The 26338-nt window shown below is 39.0% G+C and overlaps 1 protein-coding gene across 1 annotated transcript in view; it reads right to left on the reverse strand.

Moving 5' to 3' along the window:
* The window catches only part of LOC122798625 (TBC1 domain family member 20-like), a 381335-nt gene that overhangs the window by 148551 nt on the left and 206446 nt on the right, over nt 1-26338 (reverse strand). The window contains exon 6 of the mRNA XM_044067711.1: nt 12188-12329. Within this exon, the coding sequence (XP_043923646.1) occupies nt 12188-12329 (142 nt within the window). The remainder of the gene's footprint in view (nt 1-12187; nt 12330-26338) is intronic.

Raw genomic sequence — 26338 nt, forward strand, 5'->3', positions numbered from 1 at the left:
AGATCTGATTGTCAACAACAGGACCGAAAGGTTTTTCTACTCAACAAGTGTTCTCATGCTTATTTTTATTCAATAAATAGACTTTGTAGGATTTTATCTGATTCTGTGTCCACGAATTTACTTTGGCTGTGGTGCAACAGTTTGGTTTTTTAGTGTTTATCGAATATCATGGTCAAGAATTCTAGTATAGACGCCATAGGGGCTTGGTAAGGATCAATATTGTTTTTAGAGGCCCATATAGAAACTTTTTTCCGCTGAGGTAAAGCTTCCCCACAGACAATTTCTGAGAGGATAGGAGAATTTGCTTTGTCTCATTGGAAAGGTTATGGAACCTGGCTATGATGGGATCAATATTGTTTTTAGAGGCCCATATAGAAACGTTTTTCTTCTGAGGTAAAGCTTCCTCGCAGACAATTTATGAGAGGATAGGAGAATTTGCTTTGTCTCATTGGAAAGGTTATGGAACCTGGCTATGATGGGAATTGGAGCAGCCAAGCTGTCAGCTTCAGGGTCTGCAGAGAGGGATGAAGTTCTCCCAACAAGTGCGTCAGAAGGGCCGGAACTGAGTCCAGAATCCAGGGGTCTTCCAAAAGATGAAGTCAAAGGAAGGGGAACCAAATCTGACAAGGACAATGAGGAGCTATTAGAATAATGGTCCTTCCCAGGGCTTTTGCTTTCTGTAATACCTTGGGTATCAATGGGATTGGTGGGAATGCATAAAAGAGACCCAGGGGCCAATCGTGAACAAGTGCGTCCCTTGGGGCTTCTCCTGGAGAAGGAATCAGGGCAAAGTAGCTTCTGCATTTCATGCTCATGTGACTTGCAAAAAGGTCACAGCAAGGCTGGCCCCACCTGCAGAATATCCTGTCCGCTATTTACATCTTGAGGGACCACTCGTGGGGCAACAAAATTGCTCTGCTCAGCTTGTCTGCTATCATGTTGGATTTTCCTGGGATGTGCGTTGCTAACAGAAAGGGCTGGGTGGAAATAGCCCACTGCCATACTCTGAGGGCCTCGCGACAAAGGGGGTGTGATCTGGTTCCTCCTTGTTTGTTCAAATACCAGAACCACAATCGTACCCAGAGGAACAGAGTTCTGGAAGTACTGCAACGCCAAAAGTACTGCTCTCATCTCTGGGACATTGATATGCAGATGTCTCGATCAGTCCATATGCTTTGGGCTGCCTTTCCCTGAAAATACTACCCTACCCTATCAGGGAACCATCCATGGTCACTATGGCCGCTGGAGGGGGTAGTACAAATGGGCGTCCTATCGTAACATGAAGTGAGGTCAACCACCACTGAAGATCCTTTTTGCAGGAATTTGTGAACATTATCATGTGAAACATGGGGAGCTCTTGGTTAAGACCACTGAGTGAACAACAGCCATTGCAGTATCCTCATGTGCATAGGACCCAATGGTATGGCCAGAACTGCTGCTGCCATCATTCCTAACAATTTCAGAACTTCTGATGCTGGTGCTTTGTTTTTGGATATTAACATGCGAACATGCTGACGGGGAAGTAAGACTCTCTCTACTGGAAGTCTTAGTGTGGTGGTGGTGGTGGTGTTCAGTTCTGCTCTGATAAAGACAATATGCTGCGATGGCGACAAGGCAGATTTTTCTGAGTTTATTGTAATACTCATGTAATACTCATGTAATAGCAGAGTGACAGAGTGGACTCCCTGGCCTGAATGAGTTGATGCCTGGTGGTGGCGGTAAGGAGCCAATCGTTAAGTATGGAAACACCTGAAATCCTAAGCATCTCAGATGAGCAGTGACCACTGCCATGCATTTGGTGAACACTCTGGGGGATGTAGTAAGACCAAAGGTCAGGGCTCGAAACTGGCAATGACTGGCTCCCAGCCGGAAGCACAGATGATCCCTGGATGGCCTAGCCATTTTTATGTGAAAGCACACATCCTGGAGATCTATCAAGCACATCCAATTGTCTTCTCCTAAGAAGGGAAGTACTGACTGAAGCGTGACCATCCAAAACTTCTATTTCTTTACAGATCTGTTCAGTTTGCTGAGGTCCAATATAGGTTTCCAGTCCCCTGTCTTTTTTGGAACTAAAAAGAATCTTGAGTAAGTTCCAGATCCTGTCTGGTCTGCTGGGACTGGCTGCATGACTCTTTTTCTTAGCAATGTTTGGACCTCTACTGTTGCTTGTTCCCTGTAACTGGGTGGAACATCCAGGATTCTTGTCAGTGGAGGGGGTGTGGCAAAAGGGATGAAGTATCCTTTGGAAATGATACTTTGTACCCAGCTGTCTTTTGTTATTTTGAGCCAGGCGTCTGGGTACAAAGATAAGCGACCCCCGACTGCCTCCAGAGCAGGACAGTCGGGCCTCCTTTCAGGAGCACTGGTAGGGCTTCCCAAAGAAGTGATCTCTGTCACCCTGGTTTTGAGGACCCCCCCCCTGCCATGAGAGCGGTGTCTTCCATTATTGCCCCCTCCTCTGCCCCTGGAGGGGGGTTGACCACGTGTGTCCTGAAAGGCTCCTTGGGCTTTTTGGAACCACATTTTTCCTCCCTTTTGACCCTTGGGGTAGGGTCTGGTAGGGGTGGAAAAACGGACTCCGATGGCAGAGTCTTTCCATCTTGCTCACACCTGGTCAAAGTTTCCTTAACTTTGGGCCCGAAAAGGGGTGAGCCATCAAAGGGAGTATTCACAAAGGATGACTTGAAGGGTTCCATGAAGGAACACAAGCGTATCCAGGAGTGTCTCCTAAGAGCAACTCCTGTACCTGCTGCCCTATTCGTTCCATCAGCTGCATATGAAATGAGGCGCATGGACAAGTTCACTATATAGTTGAGAGTAGCAAGCTGGGAGGCAACTTTGTCTGTAGCTCCTGCAGCTACTGTACCCTGGAGAGCATCTCCAAGCTCTTTAATGAGATCTCTTTGTAGTCTCGTAAAATGGGTTAAATAAAGTATCGAAGAAGAACTGCAAGGATACACCACGAGAATGAATGCATAAAATCTTCTTTTTATTCCAATAAAACCAGACACAAGGATAAGCGCTTTCGCGTGCACTGTGCACGCTTCATCAAGATCAATTATACTAAATGTACTTATTATATAATATAAAAAAACATAAATTAAAATTATATCAATAATTATTTTTTTTTTGAGGATACTTTGGGGGAGATTATTTTGGGATATGAAAAAATGGGTTAAATAGTTAAGCAAACGGAGTGCAAAGGTCACTGAACTAAACATGCGCTTCCCATATCTATCCAGGATCCTGGAGTCTCTGTTAGGAGGATGGATAGACGAAGTTTCAGACATTTCCTTTTTGGTGGGTGCCACCACCACCATGGCATCAAGTGGCACACCTTCTATCAAGAAAGATTTATCCTGGGGGGCAGATGTAAACTTATTAGGCCTCCTAGGGACAGGTTCCATAATATCCAGAGACTCCCACGCCCTTCGTGAGACCAGCTGCATAAGCTCATCGAAGGACGGAGACACCTAAGAGGTGGAAGGCTGAGACCCGAAAGACTTCAGGAGAACAGACTCGTCCTCAGTAGGGTTTTTGGACTGCTAGTCACCCCTCTGCCTAAAGACTTCAAGTATCTCAGCAAATGACATATCCTCAGAGGGGGACAGTGGGGACCCTTCTGACTCATCCAAGTCAGTATCAGATGTTAGGGACTCCTGGGGGGAGTCTAGATGTTTCCTCTTACAAACTCTCTTCTTGGGAACCTCATCAGTGGGAGGTTCTGGTGAGGTCTCAGAAGAGCAAAGGCCACCCAATGGAGCTTCCTGAGGCACTGGGTCTCTATGCTTGGTCAAAATCTGTGAGGCAGAAGCAGACACTGGTGCTTTAGGAGAGGAGGAAGTTGGACCTGAACTTGAGGAGAGTTATGTCTCCTAAGACATCCTCATGGCATCGAAGGCACCTTTGCTCTGATGCAAGGAAACCAATGGAGCCGAGGAAACCGTCGATACCCCCGGCACCAGGACAGCGGGCTCCGAGCCAGAGATAGGAGCAGAGCTCATCTGAGCTGAAGTCCCGAGAGGCAGCATCGGAACAGACAAGTCGGTCCGACTATCCTACCCGCACCCGACCAGAGAGTGGCGGCTCCTAGTGTCCTCGATTGGCACCAAGGATGTCAGAGTGAATGGAGCCGGAGTCACTGGAGCAAGCGTTGGCTCTGAAGGTTCCACAATCAACAAGTCTGACTCCTCTGCCTCCGAAGGATCAGTATGGCTCGGAGGAGGAACAGTTTTAGCTGGTATAAGAGTCTTCGGCTCTGAAGCCAGTTGGGTTGGAGCCAATAAAATGTTTGCAAAGGCCGGTGCCTGTAACCGCTTCTGCACCACATGATCCACATCCAGATCAGAAAGGCTAATAGAGGACCGAGATGAACAGACCGAAGGTGGTACCGATTGTAATAAAGGACTCTCGGGAATTTTGGATACCCGTTCCAGGACTGGGGTCTGGCTACGAAAAGAGAAGATTGGCTGTTCCGATGTCTGTGGAGCTGAAGTCAAAGATTTCTTTGATTTTTTTGACTCAGAAGTCTTAGAAGACTTTGAGGACTTGCTGGATCCATCTTGGTCGCTCAAAGCTTCTTGGAAGGAGGGTCTCAACAAACCTTTATCAATTTCCTTTTTCTCTCCTGTAGGACTCTGGAGGAGAAAGAATTGCATATGGAGCAGCTATCCTGTAAATGGAAAGCTCCTACACAGTACACACAATTGACATGGCTGTCAGTTACAGACATCTTTTGGCCACATTTAGACACTTCTTAAAGCCTGACCTGGGGTGCTTATCTTGGTCAGCCATTATTATATCAGACAGAAAATTACTGTCAACTACAAAAAAAAACCTTAACAGTAATTATCAAATGAAAAGCCCTTTAGAAAATCCAGGCTAAGTGACACACACAAACCAATAATAATGTAAATATTGAAGTGACAGAAAAGAAGTCTGTCTAAAGCACACAATTTTAATGATAAGCAGACTATACTGTGAAAAAAGGATACCTGTTATAAAATACACGCTAAACCTTATCTAACTGTCTAAATACACTCTAAACAATAATTATATCAGACAGAAATGACTGTCAACTATAAAAAATGCTTAACAGAAATTATCAAACCAAAGCCCTTTAGAAAATTAAGGCTAAGTCACATCCACACAGCAAATAAATATCTAAATATGAAAGTGACAGGAAAAAGCTCTGTCTAAAGCACAAAATTTTTAATGCTAAGCAGACTATACCGTTATCTAACTATTTTAAATACACTCTAAATAAGAAACCTATGTAAAATTGCATACAAGTTGTGACAAAAGGTCACTGACTAAGCACACTCTAAGTAATCAGAAAGTCTTTAAACTAGGCCTAAAAACAAGAGGCCAACTAGAAATTTAAAGCCCACTAGGGGAAGGGAATACAATATAGGTAAACACACAAATAAGCTATAAGAGCTTTATAAAACTATCTAAAACTACCCAGATATCAATATAAGTAAGAAATATATGAAAAAGAAGTTTTACCAGGATCTGTTGCAGCGGCAAACTAGATCTGAGGTAACTCTAGGTGCATCAAGGGATAGGGACTTGGCCTCGAGCTATTTGAAGACCTCAAGCTTTGCAATAGGCCGACTCGGAACCGAGGGATCGGCTCCGAACCCATCAGTAAAGAATGAACGGCGAAATAGAACAACTTCACATTATATGTTTCTAAAAAGAGGACATCCTGTTAGTTTTGTCATGGAGATTTTACTTGAAGTTGTTAATAAAAGAGAAAAGGCTTTCTATCTAACTTTGCTAGGAGAAGATTCAGGACCCCAGAGCCCTAACACCAACAATGACATAACCATCCAAGCCACTACTTCAGGTATTAGTGACTACAGGACTTCCTTAATAACTGTCTTTTCTTCCGACAGCATTGCAGTAAAACAAATACTTGATAAGAATTGGTCCATCCTAAGACAAGATAAAGCTATTAGACCCATCATTGATACAGTTCCAACCATAGTTTATAATAAAAGGTAGGAACCTAAAAAATGTATTTGAAACAAACCAAAGTGGACTTAAGCACAAACTTGGATATATGAACAAATGTGGCATGTGCCACTTTTGTAAATACATTAAGGAAGGGGACACTTAACATCAACAATATTAATTTTAAAATTCATCACAGATGTAACTAACTCTGAAAGAGTGATTTATTGTGCTGTTTGTAACCAATGTTACTGTTTTTATATTGGTAAAACTGACAGGAAACTAAAAAAATCGCATTTATGAGCACCTCTATGAGATCAAAACAAAAAAGTTAACCAATGCTTTGAGCAAACACATATCGGACAATGAAGAACATATGTTAAATTTTTTTGTAACAGATAGTATAAGGACAGACAGAGGTGGAGTCTGGTCCATACTCTTAGAAAAGAGAGAGGTTTACTGGCAGTTACACTTTGGTGCAGGTAACTGGCCAGAATTAAATGAAAATATTTAAATCAGCTCCGTTTTAAAGCTCAAAGCATTTGACAGATAAATTACATGGTATTATATATTTTAAAAGTTATTATATTATTTTTTAATACTGTAATTTATACATTTTACATATTTATATTCTGTTTTAATAGTGAAAAAACTATTTTACATAGCATATTTATTACATACAACTGTTTTACTGCATTTTAATGTTATTTCTTTAAGGTGGGGTGTCTTCTTTCATTTCATGATTATGATGCCTTCCACGTGTCTTTATAAGGGGCCTTTACAATTTTATTGTATCTGATGAAGTTCTAGTGTTCTGAGATGAAATCGCTTATCTGCTTTATATGGATTCAATAAAGCTGTGTTTTGCACTTGGACTACGTCTGGATTGATTTTTTGGCTTAAATAAGCATTCTGCTACTTCAGGGATGATTTTAGCTGCCATGTTTGGCTTTCTGTCTTTTATGATAGTAACATTCCCTGAAGATGTAATACATATATATATATATATATATATATATATATGTATCATCTGGCTATGCAAGTTCTGAATTATTCAGATGCATAAGCTGGTTAGTAAGCTACTTAAACCATGCAGTGTTTTACAGCCAGGCAGGTCAGTCAAAATTCCAACCATTCCAAAGGGATCAGACCCGCAACACCATCTCTATCTCGTTATCAATACCACTTCTGTTTGCCTGACATTCAAACTTTTCTATACGCTGATGATCTTGTAAACTGGCTTAAATACTAGTCACTTGCCCTCCAATCTCCAGTCTTCAACAAATAAAGACATTTGACAGTTTCAGTCAGCTGGGTTTAAATATCAAGTTAAAAAAAAAAAAAAAAGATTAAGTTACCTGCAACCTGGTCTACCACACCCCCTAATGGAATAAGTCTTGAAACACATAATTTTCAAGTGTCAGGGAGCATGGCTTGTGACTATTTAACCTGCCCTTTTCAGTTCACATACACAAAGTCTTAATTCAAGTACAGGGTCATTGCATTACATGACACAAAACATCAACCCTACCAAATATGAAAGTTAAACCAACATGAATCAATCTGATTATTTCAACACTGGAGTAAGCCCTACCTATTATTACAGCAAACTCTCTCTTTACATCTCAGGGGAATCAGACAGTTTCATGATGACCAAATTCTATGATAACATAAACCTGCCAAAACTGGACTCCTTGAATGAGCCAATGATGTTGAGATTCTGATTTTTCCTGATCTGGATTAAGTTTGGAAGAGCAGGAGTTAAAATTCTCTATATAGGGTGTACATGGGGAGTTTACTGACCAAAAAAATTTTTTTTTTGCGGCATTATTCAGAAATTTTAAACATTTTGTTTAACTCAGGGGATGTCTTATTTGGCAAATATTCTGAGATACCCTACCAAACTACAAGTTCTAATGAATAAAATCTAAACATGGGCAGTTAAACCCAGGAGGAAGTATCACTGCAAAACACATGAAAAGTGAAAGACCAGTCCCACACAGAGATCATCTCTAACATGCGGCCTAATCAGCAGCCTTCTAAATGCTATTACCCATCATTAGCAAGAACACTAAAACTTGTATACGGTACTTTACTACCTTCCTTGTAACGTTTGCCATATTTTAATATTCATAAATGAAAATAATGCAGGCCAAATGTCTTCCAGTGAAACTGAAGTCTTTCATTTCCCTTTTATTACAGACCGGGAAAATATAATTGAATATAGTTAAGAGTTGAGGCAACTTGAGATTAAATTCTAGGGTACATCTGGGTTTACATTATGACATTTCTATTGATTGTGGTTTAAAAAATAAGGGCTTCCAAACTATAAAAACACTTTGGTACTTTTTTTTTTTTTTTTTCCTAGCTCTTTTTATGTTTTACTTGGTCTGTACCATAAGCTGTTTAGTCACATGATTTCTTGGGGTCTATAAAAACACTTTGATACTTTTTTTTTATAGCTCTTTTTATATTTTACTTGGTCTGTACCATAAACTGTTTAGTCAAATGATTTCTTGGGGCATGACTTAGACTACATGGTTTATATGGCTATTTAAAGGTCTATACAGCACTGTGTATTTGTGTTCTGAAGGTCTCAAATTAATTTGAGAAAAAAGTGCTCAATTTTACTGGAAGACATTTGGTCAGCATTATTTTCATGAAAGGATGGACACTAAGGAGGGAGAAAAGGACCTGTACCGATTAGCTAAACAAAGGAACCAAGCTAGGAAAGATGTGCAGCAGGTAAAGGTGATAAAGGATAATGAGGGAAACATACTCACAAGCGAGGACAGTGTGTTAAGCACATGGAAAGAGTATTTTGAGGGGTTGATGAATGAAGAGAATGAGAGGGAGAGAAGGTTGGATGATGTGGGGACAGTGAATCATGACGTGCAATGGATTAGCAAGGAGGAAGTAAGGATAGCTATGAAGAGGATGAAGAATGGAAAGGCTGCTGGTCTAGATGACATACCTGTGGAAGCATGGAGGTGTTTAGACGAAATGGCAGTGGAGTTTCTAACCAGACTGTTTAATGAAATCTTGGAAAGTGAGAGGATGCCTGAGGAATGGAGAAAAAGTGTTTTGGTACCGATTTTTAAGAATAAGGGTGATGTGCAAAGCTATAGTAACTACAGAGGGATTACACTGATCAGTCACAGCATGAAGTTATGGGAAAAAGTAGTGGAAGCTAGGTTAAGAAGGGACGTGATGATTAGTGATCAGCAGTATGGTTTCATGCCGGGAAAGAACACTACAGATGCGATGTTTGCTCTGAGAGTGTTGATGGAGAAGTACAGAGAAAGTCAGAAGGAGTTGCATTGTGTTTTTGTAGACGTAGAGAAAGCATATGACAGGGTGCCTAGAGAGGAGTTGTGGTATTGTATGAGGAATTCGGGAGTGTCAGAGAAGTATGTAAGAGTGGTACAGGATATGTACGAGGGTAGTGTGACAGTGGTGAGGTTTGCAGTGGGAGTGACAGATGAGTTTAAGGTGGAGGTGGGATTACATCAAGGATCAGCTCTGAGCCCTTTCTTATTTGCAATGGTGATGGACAGGTTGACAGACAAGATCAGACAGGAGTCGCTGTGGACTATGATGTTTGCAGATGACATTGTGATCTGTAGTGAGAGTAGGGAACAGGTGGAGGAGACCCTGGAGAGATGGAGATATGCTCTAGAGAGAAGAGGAATGAAGGTCAGCAGGACTAAGACATAATATATGTGTGTGAATGAGAGGGAGGATAGAGGAATGGTGAGGATGCAAGGAGTAGATGTGGCAAAGGTGGATGAGTTTAAATACTTGGGATCAACAGTTCAGAGTAATGGTGAGTGTGGAAGAGAGGTAAAGAAGAGAGTACAGGCAGGATGGAGTGGGTTGAGAAGAGTGTTAGGAGTGATTTGTGACAGACGAGTACCAGTAAGAGTGAAAGGGAAGGTCTACAAGAGGGTAGTGAGACCTGCTATGTTATATGGGTTGGAGACAGTGGCAATGACAAAAAGGCAGGAGTTAGAGCTGGATGTGGCAGAGTTAAAGATGTTAAGATTTGCACTGGGTGTGACGAGGGTGGACAGGATTAGGAATAAGTATATTAGAGGGTCAGCCCAGGTTGGAAGGTTTGGAGACAAAGCCAGAGAGGCAAGATTATGTTGGTTTGGACATGTGCTGAGGAGGGATGCTGAGTATATTGACAAAAAGATGCTAAGGATGAAGCTACCAGGTAACAGGAAAAGAGGAAGGCCTAAGATAAGGTTTATGGATATGGTGAGAGAGGACATGCAGGTGGTTGGTGTGACAGAGCAAGATGCAGAGGACAGGAAGAAATGGAAACAGATGATCTGCTGTGGTGACCCCTAATGGGAACAGCTGAAAGAAGATGATGATTTTCATTTTACGGTTCTTGTTTTTTGATTTTTTTGGTCCTTTATCCGAGCCTGAGTTTGTTTTGAGACTTTCTAGAATGCAGAGTTTAGACTTTTCTGCCTCTGGTTCCAAGACAGCGGCAGTGTCAATCAGCATCAAAGGCTTCCTTCAGCATAGTTACATTCACAACAAGGCTAAAGTCATAATGACCTAAAGAAGCATAAATCAATGCAACTGTGGGGTTACACAAATGTATAAACCAACTGAGGATTCCATCCATCAGCAAAACAGCAATCCTACATGACGCAATGCGGTTAAGAGAGAATTCCCAAGTCTTCGAGTGACTTTTTTATTCTATGCATATTTGTCATCTTAGATGTAATTACTCATTCTCTTTCACGTTTTCCTAAACTGCACTATGCCGTCTTTTTTTTACTTTATCTTTTTATATACTGCTGTACTGATATGCCCCTGCATTTAAAATAATATAATCACCTAATTTATTGCTGCAATAGTAATGGATAAAAACAGTTCCTTGCTGTGCAGTCCACCTACTTATAAAATAAATTCAAATACTTTTTTATCTTACCACCTCAGCCATACAATCATTTGGTCATATTAACACTGTTCTATATAAATGCATATAATTTCCTGGAAGCAAATATGCAGCTGACAAAAATCCCAAAATGCACTATGTAAGGGGTCACAGGAAACAGTATTTAAAATAATGACAAAACTGTACATAAAAACTGAATATGAAGTATATTGTAAAAATTTATGCACATCACCACCACATTTTATACTTTAACTACTCCTTTGGGGTGTCAACCTTTGAAGTCTTTATAATCAGCCAAGACTTATCCCCAGGGCAGCAGTTGGCTTCAGGCAGTTTTCCCGCAGTCTGCAGGCTACACTATTGTGCACTGCATGACTGCAGTTTGTATGAAACAGACAAGCACTGTAGGGGAGTGTGTCTCCTTTTCTCACTGTTGTGCTACTGTGGTGTAAATCTAGGGCATGTGGGGTTTTCCCTTGCAAAAATGCTTGCTCTGAAGCATGGGGGCAGGTTGTAGAGGAGCTTGTTGGCTTAATATGTTAAAACTGAGCACTGCTTTTTAAAACTGGCCCTGCATCAATCTTCCATAGACAAACAGCTATGAATTATTTATATTAAACTCCCCCACACCGACAACTGTGACCTCAAAGGCAGTGCTGTACTACAACACAACACAAAATGTCACAAATGTGCCAGAGTAGGATAGATGCTGACTAAGCCTCTAGTATTGTCTAAAAGTTAGCAATATACCAGGCTCTGACCTGTACCAAAAGGACAGCTAAGGTTTAGTAAAATCTGCAGTTTATATAACAGGAAGAGTAATGTGAAAACTAGATGGGCCAGTCAGTCCTCACCTGCTGTGAAAATTGTTTCCATTTCTCTGCAATACTTGAGTCTCCTTCTCGGCCATCTGTCTGAAGATTCAGATCTGTCAGTCATCCAGACCAATGGCATAGCTGCCAGAAAGTCAACACTTACACCAGCAAGCTGTCAACCAAGATGGGGTTGCGCAATACTATGGCTGTTGCTTCCTACCTGATGAATCAGCTGTCTTATGCAGTCTTAAGTAACTAGATAATTGAAAGTCCCTGATCTTCCCAAGAGCTTTTCATGTTAACCATGATTTGCATACACTTAAAGAAATTTTCCATTTAAGCAATGAGAGTAAGTAAGGTACACGTACTGTTCCTCATGTACAAGGACAGAAGTAAAAAATAACACACAAAATATTGTAAAAATGCCAAAGTATGCCTAACTTTATCATAAGAAAAAGACTACAGGAATACTCAGAGATCTAAAAGAACATACCTGCGCTGCAAAGTAGACTGCCATCAGTGGGTGGGATGCCAGGAAGAAATCATAAAGCCTTAACACATGACGGAAATCAGTAAGAACATGGCCATACCATGTAATCAGCCAACTAAGGGCAAAGATTGTACCCACTTCAGCTCTGCAAGACAGAAAATACACATTAATAATATACATTAATAATATTTTAAGCAGACCCGTTAGAAAAATGGAGCTCTAAAACAACGTACCACGCAGAAAGGCAATGACACACTATGCTGAAATCTGAATTCAAACCACGTAATTCAAAAGTTAAAGTGACAAAAATTTGGTAACTGTTTCCTTATCGCCATTCCTGACCACGTGAATTTGCAGTGGGAAATTGTAAGGTGAACACCTTAACCATTATGCCAAACAAAAGATGTAGGGTTTGATCCCCACATGGGGTAACTGGCTAGGCTTAAACTGGCTCACAAAGGCACGTAGCCTAGTACCAATCTATGAACCTATGAACTGTAACTCAGCCATCTGTAAAACTGTGTTAGTGCAACAGTGGCACTCAATACAACAGTGCACAGGTGGGGGAATACAGCCATGGAGCCAAGTAGGGCAGCTCATATGGAAACTCAAGCAATTTTAGCCAGTGAAGCTGTGACATACCGGTTCCAGACACAAGAGGATGATGCTAGATTCTACCACAGCAGCACTTGAGGTAAGCCAGTGAGCCTTGCAACCCCTGAAGGGGTAATGATAGTTCCATGTACTTATCACCACATAGGGACTCTGCTGAATTCCATGAAAACAGCAGCTTCCATACGGTACATCAGATAGCAGGATTTCTCTACAGTAACACTGGCATACCTCTAAACAGTTATGCTTTAGGTCCTGAAATGCAGCCTTGTTCCTCCTAGATTTATGATGTTCCTGATAAAATGAAATCTGTTTCTGACTACATACTTTATTAAATACAAAAACTAAGCCAACACCAATACTCCTTATCACAAATTATATAGGACTGAATAAATAAAGATCTTTCATTATAAAATAAGAAAGTATCCCTCATACGGACTCTCTGGCTATGATTTTAAAAGGCCAGCAATACAAAGTGTAATGCTCAGAGGTTGAGAGGTATGACAGGTGTGCTGTTCACTGCACAGCCCGAAACTCTAGATATGCTCCTGTTATGCAGTGGCTGCAACTAGACAAAGCAGTGTGGTTTCGTTCTACCAGGGGATCACATGTAGGAGCAGGGAGTTTACCTCCTCAAAAATATGGAACAATGGTGTAGTTCTATCACCTAGGAGCAACAGAGCTGTATGCTGCCACTAAAGACCCACAAGCAACAGAGCTGTATACTGCCACTAAAGACCCACAAGCAACAGAGCTGTATACTGCCACTAAAGAAAGACCCACAAGCAACAGAGCTGCATACTGCCACCAATGACCTACAAGCAGCAGAGCTGTGTATCACCACTAAGGAACCACACACACACACACACACACACACACACACACACACACACACACACACACACACACACACACACACACACACACACAGATAGGCACAGACCATGCAAAGTATTGCCACAACAGCATTACATTTGTATTTTATTCCTCAACTACTCCGCAAAACTCCCTCTCGCCTCTTCCTTCCTTCTACCATCAGTTCTTTATGGTGCACCTCTCCTGACCAATATTCAGGCCTCTCTAAAACACAAACTCTAAAACAAACTAGCCTCTTGTTACAATAAAATCATGAAATGTGTAACAAATGCTAACTGTTCTTCTCACCGCTGCTCATCACTGCTCCTACTAAACTGGCAGGAACTACCACGTCACCTGACACACAATGGGCTAACCACTGCACACAAATTTATTTATAAGCCTTCCAACTGCTCTTCTCCTCTCTACTCACACAATATCATCCAAACAGACCTCTCCAATCCAATAACCAACTGCTCCTGAATGAAGTGAGACCTACCCACACAGCTGGACAAATACACTACTTCTTCGCTGTAGCTAAACTATGGAATAGTCTCCCATCTTCAATCAGGTCTATTAACAGTACCCCTCTCTTTAAGAAGTCCCTGAAACAACATCTTGCCTCACTATGGCAGTACAACTGCACCAAGGCTATAGTTCGTATAACCTGAACCCCCACTCTACTTGCCTCCTCCCATCCCTGTCTCATTTCTATCTCGCTCTATGTTTCCCAACACATGTATGTTATCAGCCGACTGACTCTCTTCTACATTCACTCACACAATAATAAAACTATCCTTTCACTGCTCTTATGAACAGATTGTTTTAAACTAAACTTCTTTTCTCTCCCACTAGTAAATTCCCCACATTGGATTTCTCAGTCACTTCCACCAACAATACTATTATATCCCCAGAACCTACCACTAAACTGCTAGGAGTCACCATCGACAATAAACTAAACTTTGATATACATATAAACAATACTATTAAATCTGTTAATAGAAAATTAGGCTCCCTGTATCGGATTAAATCTTTTCTCCTACCCTCTGCTCGTACAACACTAGCACACACACACATCTAATATCTCCTCTTCTATATGCTTCACCAATCTTTACTAAACTTTCTAAAAACAATCTCAGCAATCTGGAAATGTCCTATAATAACATCGCCAGATTTGCCAGAGGAAACCCTTTTAGAACCCATCATTGCCTCAATTTAAAACAGCTAGGCTGGCTTGAACTACAGAACCTAATTAAATTCCATCAACTAACTATAGCTCACAAAACCCTTTACACACCATCCAAAACACCTGCTCTATCCACACTAATCACTCCCTATAAAAAACCTAGATTCCCTAAGGTCTTCACATAAACTCTTAGCACATACTACCAAAATAAACAACAAGGCCAGTGACTCTCTTTTTTCTAATACTGTAGGGAAAGCCTGGAATCTTCTACCAAATTATATTTCTACACTTCCCTCTCTCTCCAGTTTCAAAAACAATCTGAAAGTATATCTCAAATCTCACTGGCTATGTCATTGCTCCAAACCTGACTAGCTCTATAGTTACTCTATACTCTAATCCTCCCCCTCCTTCAAAAAAAAAAAAAAAAAAAAAACCTACATCCTATACAGATTATTTACCTAGAATTGTTATTTTATCCTGTAATTTAGTACTGTTTATTGCTTATTTTTTGTATTTTTTCTTTTGCATATTTGTGTTATTCTTAGATAGAAATAAGTTAATTAGCTGTATGTACCTAGGAGCTTTTCTCCCTGGGCCTCTACTGAAAATGGACATGTATCCAGTTAGACTAGCCCGGTAAACAAATGTAAAATAAATAAAATAAATAAATACTGTCTTTAGCTTGTACTGTTTTTTTGTAGTGAACTACTGTATGTTTCAGCATGTACTGCATATTAGTCTGTACTGGTTTTGTATAGATCTGCTGTTGGTTTTCAGAAGGTACCACATACTGGTTTCTCCACTGTATGGTACTAAACTGAATTTGTACTATGTTGCACATGTAGATGGTCTGGCAGGGTACTACTGCATATTTTTCAGATTGTACTATGTTTTAGTTCTCCACCGTATGGTGTTGTATCGAATCTGTACTATGCTGCACATTTATAATGTATCCTTATAGTTTACGTTTATTGTTCGTCACATATTATACTATATGCAATGTGTAATACTTGTTCTATGTTTATGGAGCTTTTCTCCCAGGGCCCCCAATGAAAATGGGTTCACCCTGGACCAGTGGACTATCCCAGTAAATAAATGTAAATACATAAATAAATTTTATTTTGCTTTAGTTTACCGAGTCTGTCCGGATGGATGTAGTCAAAAATCCCTTTTCAACAGAGGGGGAGAAAAGATAGTGATGCATTACCAGTAACTGAACATTGAGCACTGAAGAGGTGTTATTAGTGGGTTTGTATGATAGATAATACATTCTGTGATTAATGATTGGAAATTCAAAGAAACAGAGGAGAGATAAAGAACTAGGTAAGGAGGAAAAAATGTAAGTTACACTGAATACCTGCAGTGTTCCCAGTAGTGAAGGACTGCTTTATCTTCAGAAACACTGGCAATGGTCTAAAATATCATTGCTATCTTAGACAGTTAACTTTTCAACACCATTAACTCAACCATGCTTTATCCAGAGCTAAAATGCAATTTCTCTATTAATATATTACCTTGAACACTTAAATTGGTCTTCTACCATGCATCTGCTTTCTAATGGATTATGCCAGAGCTTACGTCATTCACTCATCTCTGTATGACAAAACCCTTACAAATTTGCAGTCCTCTTTTTATACCAAATAGGTCAAACCTTAAAGATTTACAGTTAAGTACTCTCTCAGCCACATCCACCGCATCATCCAAACGGATGCTCTGAGAACTCATTTTGCTCTCATTAACTTTCTCTTATTTTACTCCTGCCCTACAACCCTCATAACACACACTATGTGGCTTCTTCAGTTGGTAGACCCACCAAGGATACTCTGTTCCTCTAAAACCAACCTTCCTGAAGTTCCTCCTTTCCACAACAGATCTGGCAAGTCTGCTTTCCCTTTTGTGATCTCCACATCATGCAGTGTACTTTGGCACTTATTAACACACCTCAGGTTCTCCTCTATCTTCACATAAACCTTAGCACACTGTCTTGTACCCCAACATCACTGTGACCCCTCTGCCTCTGCTGCTCGACACTCCTGCACCTGGATCTCCCACCTACCCATTTTCCCAAAGAGTTCCCTTACATCCCAAGTATCCTCTGCATACCCTGTCCTTCTCCAACTTAGCCCTATCACTACAGGTTCTCCCTTACCTCCATCCTCTCCAAGCTCTAGGACAGCTGCTGATTGGATTTTCCCTCCCTTAACCCTTTGCTGATGCCACTTCATTCACCTATTTCACGTCTCAGGCTGGGCTTGACAAATTACAACAGCCAACCTTTGCCTATTAAGAAAGTTATGAAGTTTGCTGAATTAATACTAAATGCCATCTTTAGCTATTGCCTGTATGAATACAATAAAACAGTCTTATAGATTCATAGGTGTTTACTAGGCTACAGAGCACAAGAGCCTTTTTAAGCCTAGCCATGCATCCCAAATCTCTGACAAGTTCTGGTACCCTTGATTAATGTAAGCAGGGATGTGGGAGATGAAACATTTACAAGCAGGGGCCTGGTAAATGAACCAGTTTACGGCTGCCATTGTGTCTATTAGAGACAAAGGTGATAAACCAGGGATGAATTTCCAGTTCCCCATCCAAATGTCCACATTAGACTTGAAGTGGGTTAGGGAGGAACTCTGCTTTACATGGATAGGGTGCCTGTTCCAGAGATAGTGTAGTCCCCTGGGATACACACCTGTCTCTCCAACACATCCTTTTTATATCACAGGCTAGGTTTGAATCTTTAGACTGAATAATTCTGGTGCTGTTTGTTTTGTGGATATGCAGGAAGTCTACCAGGGTGCTCCATATGCCAGACACAGATCTCCCCTCAACAGCTTGTAGGAGACAGAATACAGGAATAGGGCCTTGATGCAATCTGTTATAGGATATGTTACTTGTGCCTTGTATTCTTTTAGCAAGGAACCTCTGTGCACATTCCCATTGTTAGATATGCCTGGTTAGGTATATACCAAAGGAGGCATTGTACTCAGTGAAAGGTCTGATGAATGCCAAAAACAGTGGAACAATGACTTCCCCTGACCTAGATACCATACCTTTGTTTATAAGTTGCACAACATAGAATGACTTCCTCAGTACTGTAGACACATGATTGTCAAAGGCTAGAATACTGTGTGCGTGTCACCAAGTCCCTGACTACTGTGTCTACTCTTAGGGGGTGTATTGTCAATATAACAGTTACCAGGGGTGGATGACTTCCTGAAAGATACTATTATGCATTCCTAGGCATTTAGTTTTAGTTCATGGCACTGATACCAGTTATTTGTCTGTGTCAGACCTTCCTGAGGAACATTTGTGTTTGTGGGGGATTCTATAACTGCTCCTAATTTGCAATCAGCTGCAGATTTAGACAGACAGAGGACATTGACATTGGCTCTGACTGTTGACATAAGGGTTTATACCCAAACTCAAGTTTGCCAAAAATGCCCAAGCAGGGCATTGTGTATAATTCCTGGGCCAGGTCAAGGAAGGCAGTGTGAACCATTTTGCCCTTATCTATCGCTTTTGTGACAAATTCCACCATGTTGAGTAGGCATGACCTGCCCTTGACAAAACCAAATTGTGTTGTGCCAGTATCTAGAAGTTTCTTGTGCCATTACTGACCATTTCCATGACAATTCTTTCCATGGCTCTGCATATGAGACTAGTGAGACGTATTGGTCTGTAGTTTACAGGGTTGGTAGATGGCCCACCTTTGTGCAGGGGGATGACTGTTGCTGTTCTCCATTCATGAGGTATGAAGCCTGTTTAAAGGTTACAGCTAAATAGCAATTCTAGAAGGTCTGATAGGTCATGTTTCATGTTATTTGGATGGCATCCTGGGATATCGCCTGGGCCCAGTGATGCAGAGCTCTTGGCCTTAGAGACAGCACTAAGGACCTGTTCTCCAGTGATATTAGGGGGAGTTGTACTTGATGGTATTTCCTGAGGAAAAGTTGGTGAGGGGAGAGAGTGATCAAGTTGGAGCTGAATTCGTCGGCCAGTAGGTTTGCTTTATCTTCTGCCTCAGTAATGCTGGCTCCATCAACAATGAGCTCTGCACACAATTGTGTATTGCCTTTGAGGTTGCAAACATGGCTAAAGAATGCCTTGTGGATGTCCTTATTCTGGAAAGCCACATTTACCTGAACTCTGGCTTTGGTAAACTATTCCTCCTGTGAGTTCTTTTAGTTTGACGAGAATCCTTTTACCCTGCTGGGTGGTGCACATTCTATGTTTTGCCATTATTTTCTTCCTTCTATTATACAAACTATGGATGCTGTGATTCCACCCAGAGTGGGCTGTTTTTCAAATTAGTTCTGTACTTCTTCTGCTTCTATGCAGCTATTAACATGCTTGTATAGGGTTCCAGTGTTCTCACGGCTTATGGGGGCTTGAGATTTTGCCAGGTTATCATGTAATAGTAGCAAGTTAGCCTTAGAGTAGTTTCTGAATACTGCAGGGTTAGCTGGGCTTTCAGGTTTTATTTTTACCTCAAAGGAGTCCATTTTGTGTTTTGACCTTACCAGAGAGGACGCTGCACTAGTGAATGTGATGCACTCTCACATATCGGTGAGGAGCAGATCCGTTTGTTATAATTAGGGTTGGGAGGTTAAGGTGTTTGCCTTGCAAACACAAGGTGCAGGGTTTGAGTCTCACAAGGGACAACTGGCTAGGCTTAAAATGGCTCGCAAGGGCAGTTAGCTTAGTACTAATCTATGAACATATGAACTATGCATCCCTGGCTGGTGTATTGAGAATCTGGTTCACGAAATTTGCGTTTACAAAATCCAGGAATCTCTGTGCCTGTACATTTCGTATAGTACATGATTTCCAGTTAAAAGTGGGGTAATTAAAGTCACCCAGGAATATGACATTGAGTTGGATGGTGAGCATTTCTAGGAAGTTTAAATAAGTGTTATGGGTTTCCTGGGTCACAGAAGGGGACCTAAAGCTTGCAAGGAAATGGTATTGGAGTTTGCCTATGGTGATTTGAATGTGGAAAAGCTCAAGTGCTTTGTCCTGTTTGACCAGCCTTGAGGTATATTTATTTCTGATTTAAATCAAGTCACCTACCCCTTTAGTCCAAATTGAATGACAAACACAATATGACTGTGAACTCCTCAAATATCAGATACCCAAATGTCTGTCTCTGAATACAAATGGTCTTAATAACCCTACTAAAAGAGGAAGGTTACTCAAATACCTAGCATCTAATAAAGCTGACATTATATTTTTGCAAGAAACACACATTATTCAGAAAGATCTATAGCTTTGCACTGCTCCCTACAAGCTCTCCTCACCCAAGAGAATACGACATCTGTGCTGTCACTGAGGAGTGGTTTAAAGCCACAAACACACAGACAGAAAAAAAGAAAGCCGTGGCAAAAATTAGGGGATGTAGCACCAAACAGGGTAAAACCACTCTCAAACTTTACAAACCTCAAAACTTAAACTCAGAAGACAAAGTCTACCAAAGCCAAATTTGAGGTAAATTTGGCCTCGTAAGCAAAGGACAACCTCAAGGCATTCTTTAGTTATGTCCACAACCTCAAAGGCAAAACACAGTTATGTGCAGAGCTCATTGTTAATGGAACCATCTATACTGACACAGGAGATGCAGCAAACCTTCTGGCAAATTCAGCTCTAACTTTAACCCCCTCTCCCCGTCAACCTCCCCTCAGGAAATTCCATCAAACATTACTCCTCCTACTATCACTAGGGAACAGGTCTTCAATTTTCTCCGTAAGGCCAAGAAAATTGCATCGATGGGCCCAGGCAGTACCCCAGGATACCTTCGAAATAGCATGAACATAACTCAACACGACCTCTGGAATCACTATTTAATCACAGCCTCCAAACAGGCTAACAGCAACAGTCATCCTTCTGCACAAAGGTAGGCAATCTACAGACCCTGGAAACTACAGACTCATAAGTCTCACTAGTCTCATATGCAAAGCCATGGAAAGAATTATCATGGAAATGATACATAATGACATAGGAAACCAACAGACACTGGACCCAACCCAATATGGTTTTGTCAAGGGCAGGTTATGCCTACTTAACCTAGTGGACTTCTTTGAGAAGGTCACAAAAGCAATTGATGAAGGCAAAACTGTTCTCACTGGCTACCCTGACCTGGCCAAGGCATCTGATACAATACCCAACTCAGGCATTGTTGATAAACTCAAGAAGTTAGTTGTAAACCCTTATGCACCCTATGAATAGCCAACTGGCTCACACAGGGACCCAGGAAGCTAGAACTGGGGGGTCAACCTATACAAAAAGGTCAGTTACATGCGGAGTCTCTCAGGGATCTTTCCTGGGATCACTCCTTTTTAGTATTTACTTCTCTGAAGACAAGACCAATGTCAAGGACCTCTGGCTGACCAGATTTGCAGACAATTACAAATTAGGAGCAGTCAGACACCCCCACAGACACTAATGTTCTCCAGGAAGGACTAACACAGACAAATAACTTCTGTCAGAGCCATGGACTAAAACTTAATGCCAAGAAATGGATAACAGCATCCTTCAGGAAATCATCCACCCCTGGTAACCATCATAGTGACAGCACACCCATAAGAGTCGACCCAGTAGTCAGGGACTTAGTAATCTAGCCTTTGACTATCATGTGTTTACAGTAGTGAGGAAATAATTACTTTAACTGTGATGTCTAACATTTAAACTCTTAAGTCAAGTCTCAAAAGCTAACTAAGCAAATGTATGCAAGTGAAGGTGAGGAAGGGGAATAAAAGTACATTAAGCCAATGCCCAACACATCTGCAATAATATATCAGACTTTTATATATTAACTGAATTTTATCAATTCACACCCTAGTTGTCACTGTCACTGAAACTTGATTTTAAAAATGAAGAAATCATTCCTCTTGGTTACACCATCATTAGGAAAGACTGAATAGGTAAAACAGGCTAGAGGTATGGCCATCATCTTTCAAGCCATCATACAAATCCATACCAACCTCCAAACTATTCCACAATACAGCAATGAAGAAACACTAATAGCCAAACTCCACCTAAACAGTTAGAAATCCAAAATCATTATAGCCACCTACATCACCCCTCCCACCAAAATGCCAAGACTAACATACTTTACTTTCAACCACAAAACAATCCTGCTCAGTGACCCTAACATAGACTGGACCTCTAACAATCATAACTGTACTTCCCACATTATTACCTTTTATCATTTCACTCAGCTGATCCAACAACAAACCCGATTTCACAAAGTATCCATAACACCCTCCCAGTATCTTGCACCAATCATCTCCCCAGCTACTCTAACAGAAACTTGACCAATTTTGATAAATCCAAATTTAATGACAAACACAATATGACTGTGAACTCCTCAAATATCAGATACCCAAATGTCTGTCTCTGAATACAAATGGTCTTAATAACCCTACTAAAAGAGGAAGGTTTCTCAAATACCTAGCATCTAATAAAGCTGACATTATATTTTTGCAAGAAACGCACATTATTCAGAAAGATCTAGAAAAAATGGTTTTTAAAGGTTATAGTATTCTAGCTGAATCTCATTTCCAAACAAAGAGAAGAGGAACCATGATTTTGTGGAAAAATACATTACCAATGCCTAAAATAATTAACAGTTTCCCTGATAAAATGCTATGTTGTGTCTAGTAGTATTGGAATTGAATAAGAAATATTTTACTTTAGCAAATATATACTGGCTACCTGGTATTGGTGCTAAATCTGCAAACAAATATTTGGAAATAATAACAGCAAATTCTAAAGGAGATATCATTTTGGCAGGTGATTTTAATTGTATTCTATCATCTAAAGATACCACTAATGTCAGCAATATTAAGATACATGCATCAGCCAAAAAATTGATAGATTTTGTCTCATTTCATAACCTAAAATACATATACATGATCAAAGAGCAGAGGTCTCTCAATTTCACTCACTTTTCTTATAGATATGGTACACAGACGACTATTGATAAAGTGTTTATATCTGGCAGCCTATTATCTAAGACTCAAGATGTAGTGATTACATCATGCCCTCTGTCAGACCACAATGCCATACTATTTAAAATTAAAATTAAACCAAATGATCTTATTCATTGGCAGAGACTACCAGCCTATATTATTAAGATAAAAGGATTCAAAGAATGGTTTATAAAGGAAGTAAACTATTATATTGAACTTAATAATAATAAAAAAAACACAAATATAGTGTTTATTTGGGACTCTTTAAAATCTTATATATATGGGAAAATAAAAACCTGGTATTTACATAAAAGGAAAGAATGGGACAAAGAATTATTAAATCTACAATTGAAAATTGACACTTTAAAAAAGAACTTATACCCCAAAGAATTGGGCTCGAATCTAAATCTCGAATATTTAGAAATTCTTAGTCATAAAGTAGCAATTAATTTAGAGAGGTTAAAATTACAATCTTATTCATCTAATCCAAAACATATGCATAGATTAGCAGCCAAAACTAAAAGTTTTCACAAGAGTAAACACATAATTGAAATATTAGACACATCTAAACACAATTCAAAACCTTCTTCAGATCTAAAAGATATTTTAGAGATTTTTCGTTCATATCATGAAACAATGAATAAAACAAACTTAAACTTTACTAATAATAGTTCAAAAATAGAATTTCTAAAAAACAATATAAATAAACTTTCTGAACAAAATAATAGATTACTTAAATTAATATCATTAATAGAAGTTAAAGAAAGAATACAAAATCTTAAAAATAATAAAGCCCCTGGTCTTGATGGCACAATAGGTGAATTATATAAAATTTTCCCCGATTCTGCTTTGAAGATATTAATGAAAGCACTTGAGGAATTTCGAATAAGTGACAAACTTTGTCCTTCTTGGAAATATTCACTAATTTCTCCCATTCTAAAACAAGATAAGGACTCCAAATTTGTTTTATCATCTCGTCCTATTTCCCTATTAAATATAGATTATAAAATATTTACGTCTATTTAAGCAAACAGATTAAATCAAATGATGCCGACTTTAATAAACAACGATCAAACAGGTTTTATACTGAACAGAAAAGTTCAGGATAATACTATTAGACTGATTTTGCAAATTAAAAAAAAAAAAAAGAATTATCACTCATCAGTCTAGATTTAGACAAGGCATTTGATTCTATTAACTGGACATACTTATTTATGGTATTAAAAGAATATAATTTCTCCTCGGAAATCTTAAACTTGTTAAAAAAATTATATGAAGGTTCTATAGCGTATATTAAAATCGGCACTTTTTTATCTGGCCCACTTCAAATTCTAAAAGGCACTAGACAAGGTTGCCCTTTATCCCCACTACTATTTGCATTAGCAATAGAACCATTTGCTAATTTTATAAGAAACAATATAAACATAAAAAGTTTTGATGTTAATGAGAACTATTCTTCTAAAATTTTACTCTTTGCAGATGATATCTTATTAACTATTGGAAATATTGATTCATCTACTGATCACATTATCAGATCATTAAAACTCTTTGAGGAAATCTCAAACCTTAGATTTAACCAAAACAAAACTATTCTCATCAATAAAAAATTGAACAACACTCTAATTACAATAACTTTAACTGGACCAATGATAAATTGAAATATCTAGGGGTTCATATTCTGTCTAAATGGAAAGACACTAAATATAAATGATAACATTTTATTAAATAAAATCACAGAATACATTAATAGATGGAAGAAAATGTTCTTTACTATAGAAGAAAGATTCTCTGATAAAAATGATTCTATTACCAACAATTATTTTTTATCTTCAAACACTATTGGCTCCTCCTTCTAGAAAACCACTTAAACACATAAACACTATATTAATTAAATTCCTATGGTATCCTCAAAAACCAAGGATTAAGTATGATTGGCACTATAAAAACTGGATTGCTTTTCCAAATTTTGAGCTTTATGCGGATGCCATTATTCTTAATATAACAAGTCTGTGGTTAAGTCCAAAATACCATTCAAATTGGAAAAATTTACACAAAACAATACTATTAACTAAATTTGACAAGTTTTTCAAAAACATATATTGTTCTGAAAATATTAAGCTATTTATAGTTATTAAAGAATTCTTCTTCAACAATGAGCAGGAAAAATCACATCTTATTCCTATAATTAAATATATCTTGCAAAATTTAAAAAAAGTAATGAATAAGAATCTTTTGAACAATTTGTCCATTCTACTGTTTCCAATAATCTTAACCAAGGGATGCTTTGATTCCTTTAACATGATGAAAATAAAAACTATGGAAGAAAATGGGTTATTATTCTGGAATCAGTTTTTAGGAACTAATAATATTCATGTTACTACCTACCTTTTAGCCAGGTATAATATCTACCAAAATAACTGGTAGAATATTCAAATCTTCAGAGAACTTATTTTAATGGAATTTAAAAGACATAATTTTCCTGCTATAACAGACCTCCCCAAAATGTATCTATCCTCTTTGACTTCACCAATACAGACTATATTAATGGTATCTCATTGTCAAGATTTTACAACATTCTTAGATCAGATCTAATAATATTAGACGACAATTCATGGAAATATATCAACAATTTCAATAACTCCCAAATACATATAAATGATAAAACTTTAATTCTCAGATCTGTTTATCATACTTCTTCTTCCACATATTGGAAAATCTTTACATGGAAATTCATTCATAGAAGTTTTATTACACCAAAAAAAGCCTCTAGAATAAGCAAGAAAGATTTTAATAGATGTTGGAGATGCGAGGAGCTAATAGATGCTGACTGGGCACATATGTTTTTAGAAAGCAGAACAATAACCACATTTTGGATGGAGTTTAAAAATTTTATTAAAGCTTTGTGGTCGGACAGATGTGAGATCTCTGATTCTATGATACCTTTTAATGCACCAATGCCAAGCTATATCCCACTGAATCAAATGAACCTCCTTTGGACTCTATTTGCTATAGCAAGAAAAACTATTACTAGAAATTGGAAATGTAAAAATAACCTCTCATTCAAGGAATTTATATCTTTTACTAAGATTATTTGTAGTAGGGAATTACAAACAACTATGTTACACTCCTCAAACATGACTCAAACAAATTGCCTGGATAAAGCTTAAAAAAACTATTAGATAAAATGTAATGTTATTGAAAATTTGGTATCTATTTTGGACCTTGTATATAGTTTTTGTTAAAATTTGATATTACGTTGTTTTTTTCTTTTTAAAAATTGTATTTATACTACTGAAAATCAATAAAAAAAGTATGAGGAAAAAAATATCAGATACTCATCAAATAATCAAACAAAATGTTGAATGTCATATGGTTGAACCCATATCATCAACAATTTAGTCCATCAAAACAAAGCCAAAACAAAGACAACACCCACATACACCAGAAAAACTGCTTTTGCAAGGGGGCAAGTCCCTCTATTCCCCCCACACCCCCTGCTAACTATACAATACCAACTCCGAAAGCACACTA

The sequence above is a fragment of the Protopterus annectens genome, chromosome 3.part1 (assembly GCF_019279795.1).
Source record: "Protopterus annectens isolate FY-2018-M chromosome 3.part1, PAN1.0, whole genome shotgun sequence".
Classification (NCBI taxonomy): Eukaryota; Metazoa; Chordata; order Ceratodontiformes; family Protopteridae; genus Protopterus; species Protopterus annectens.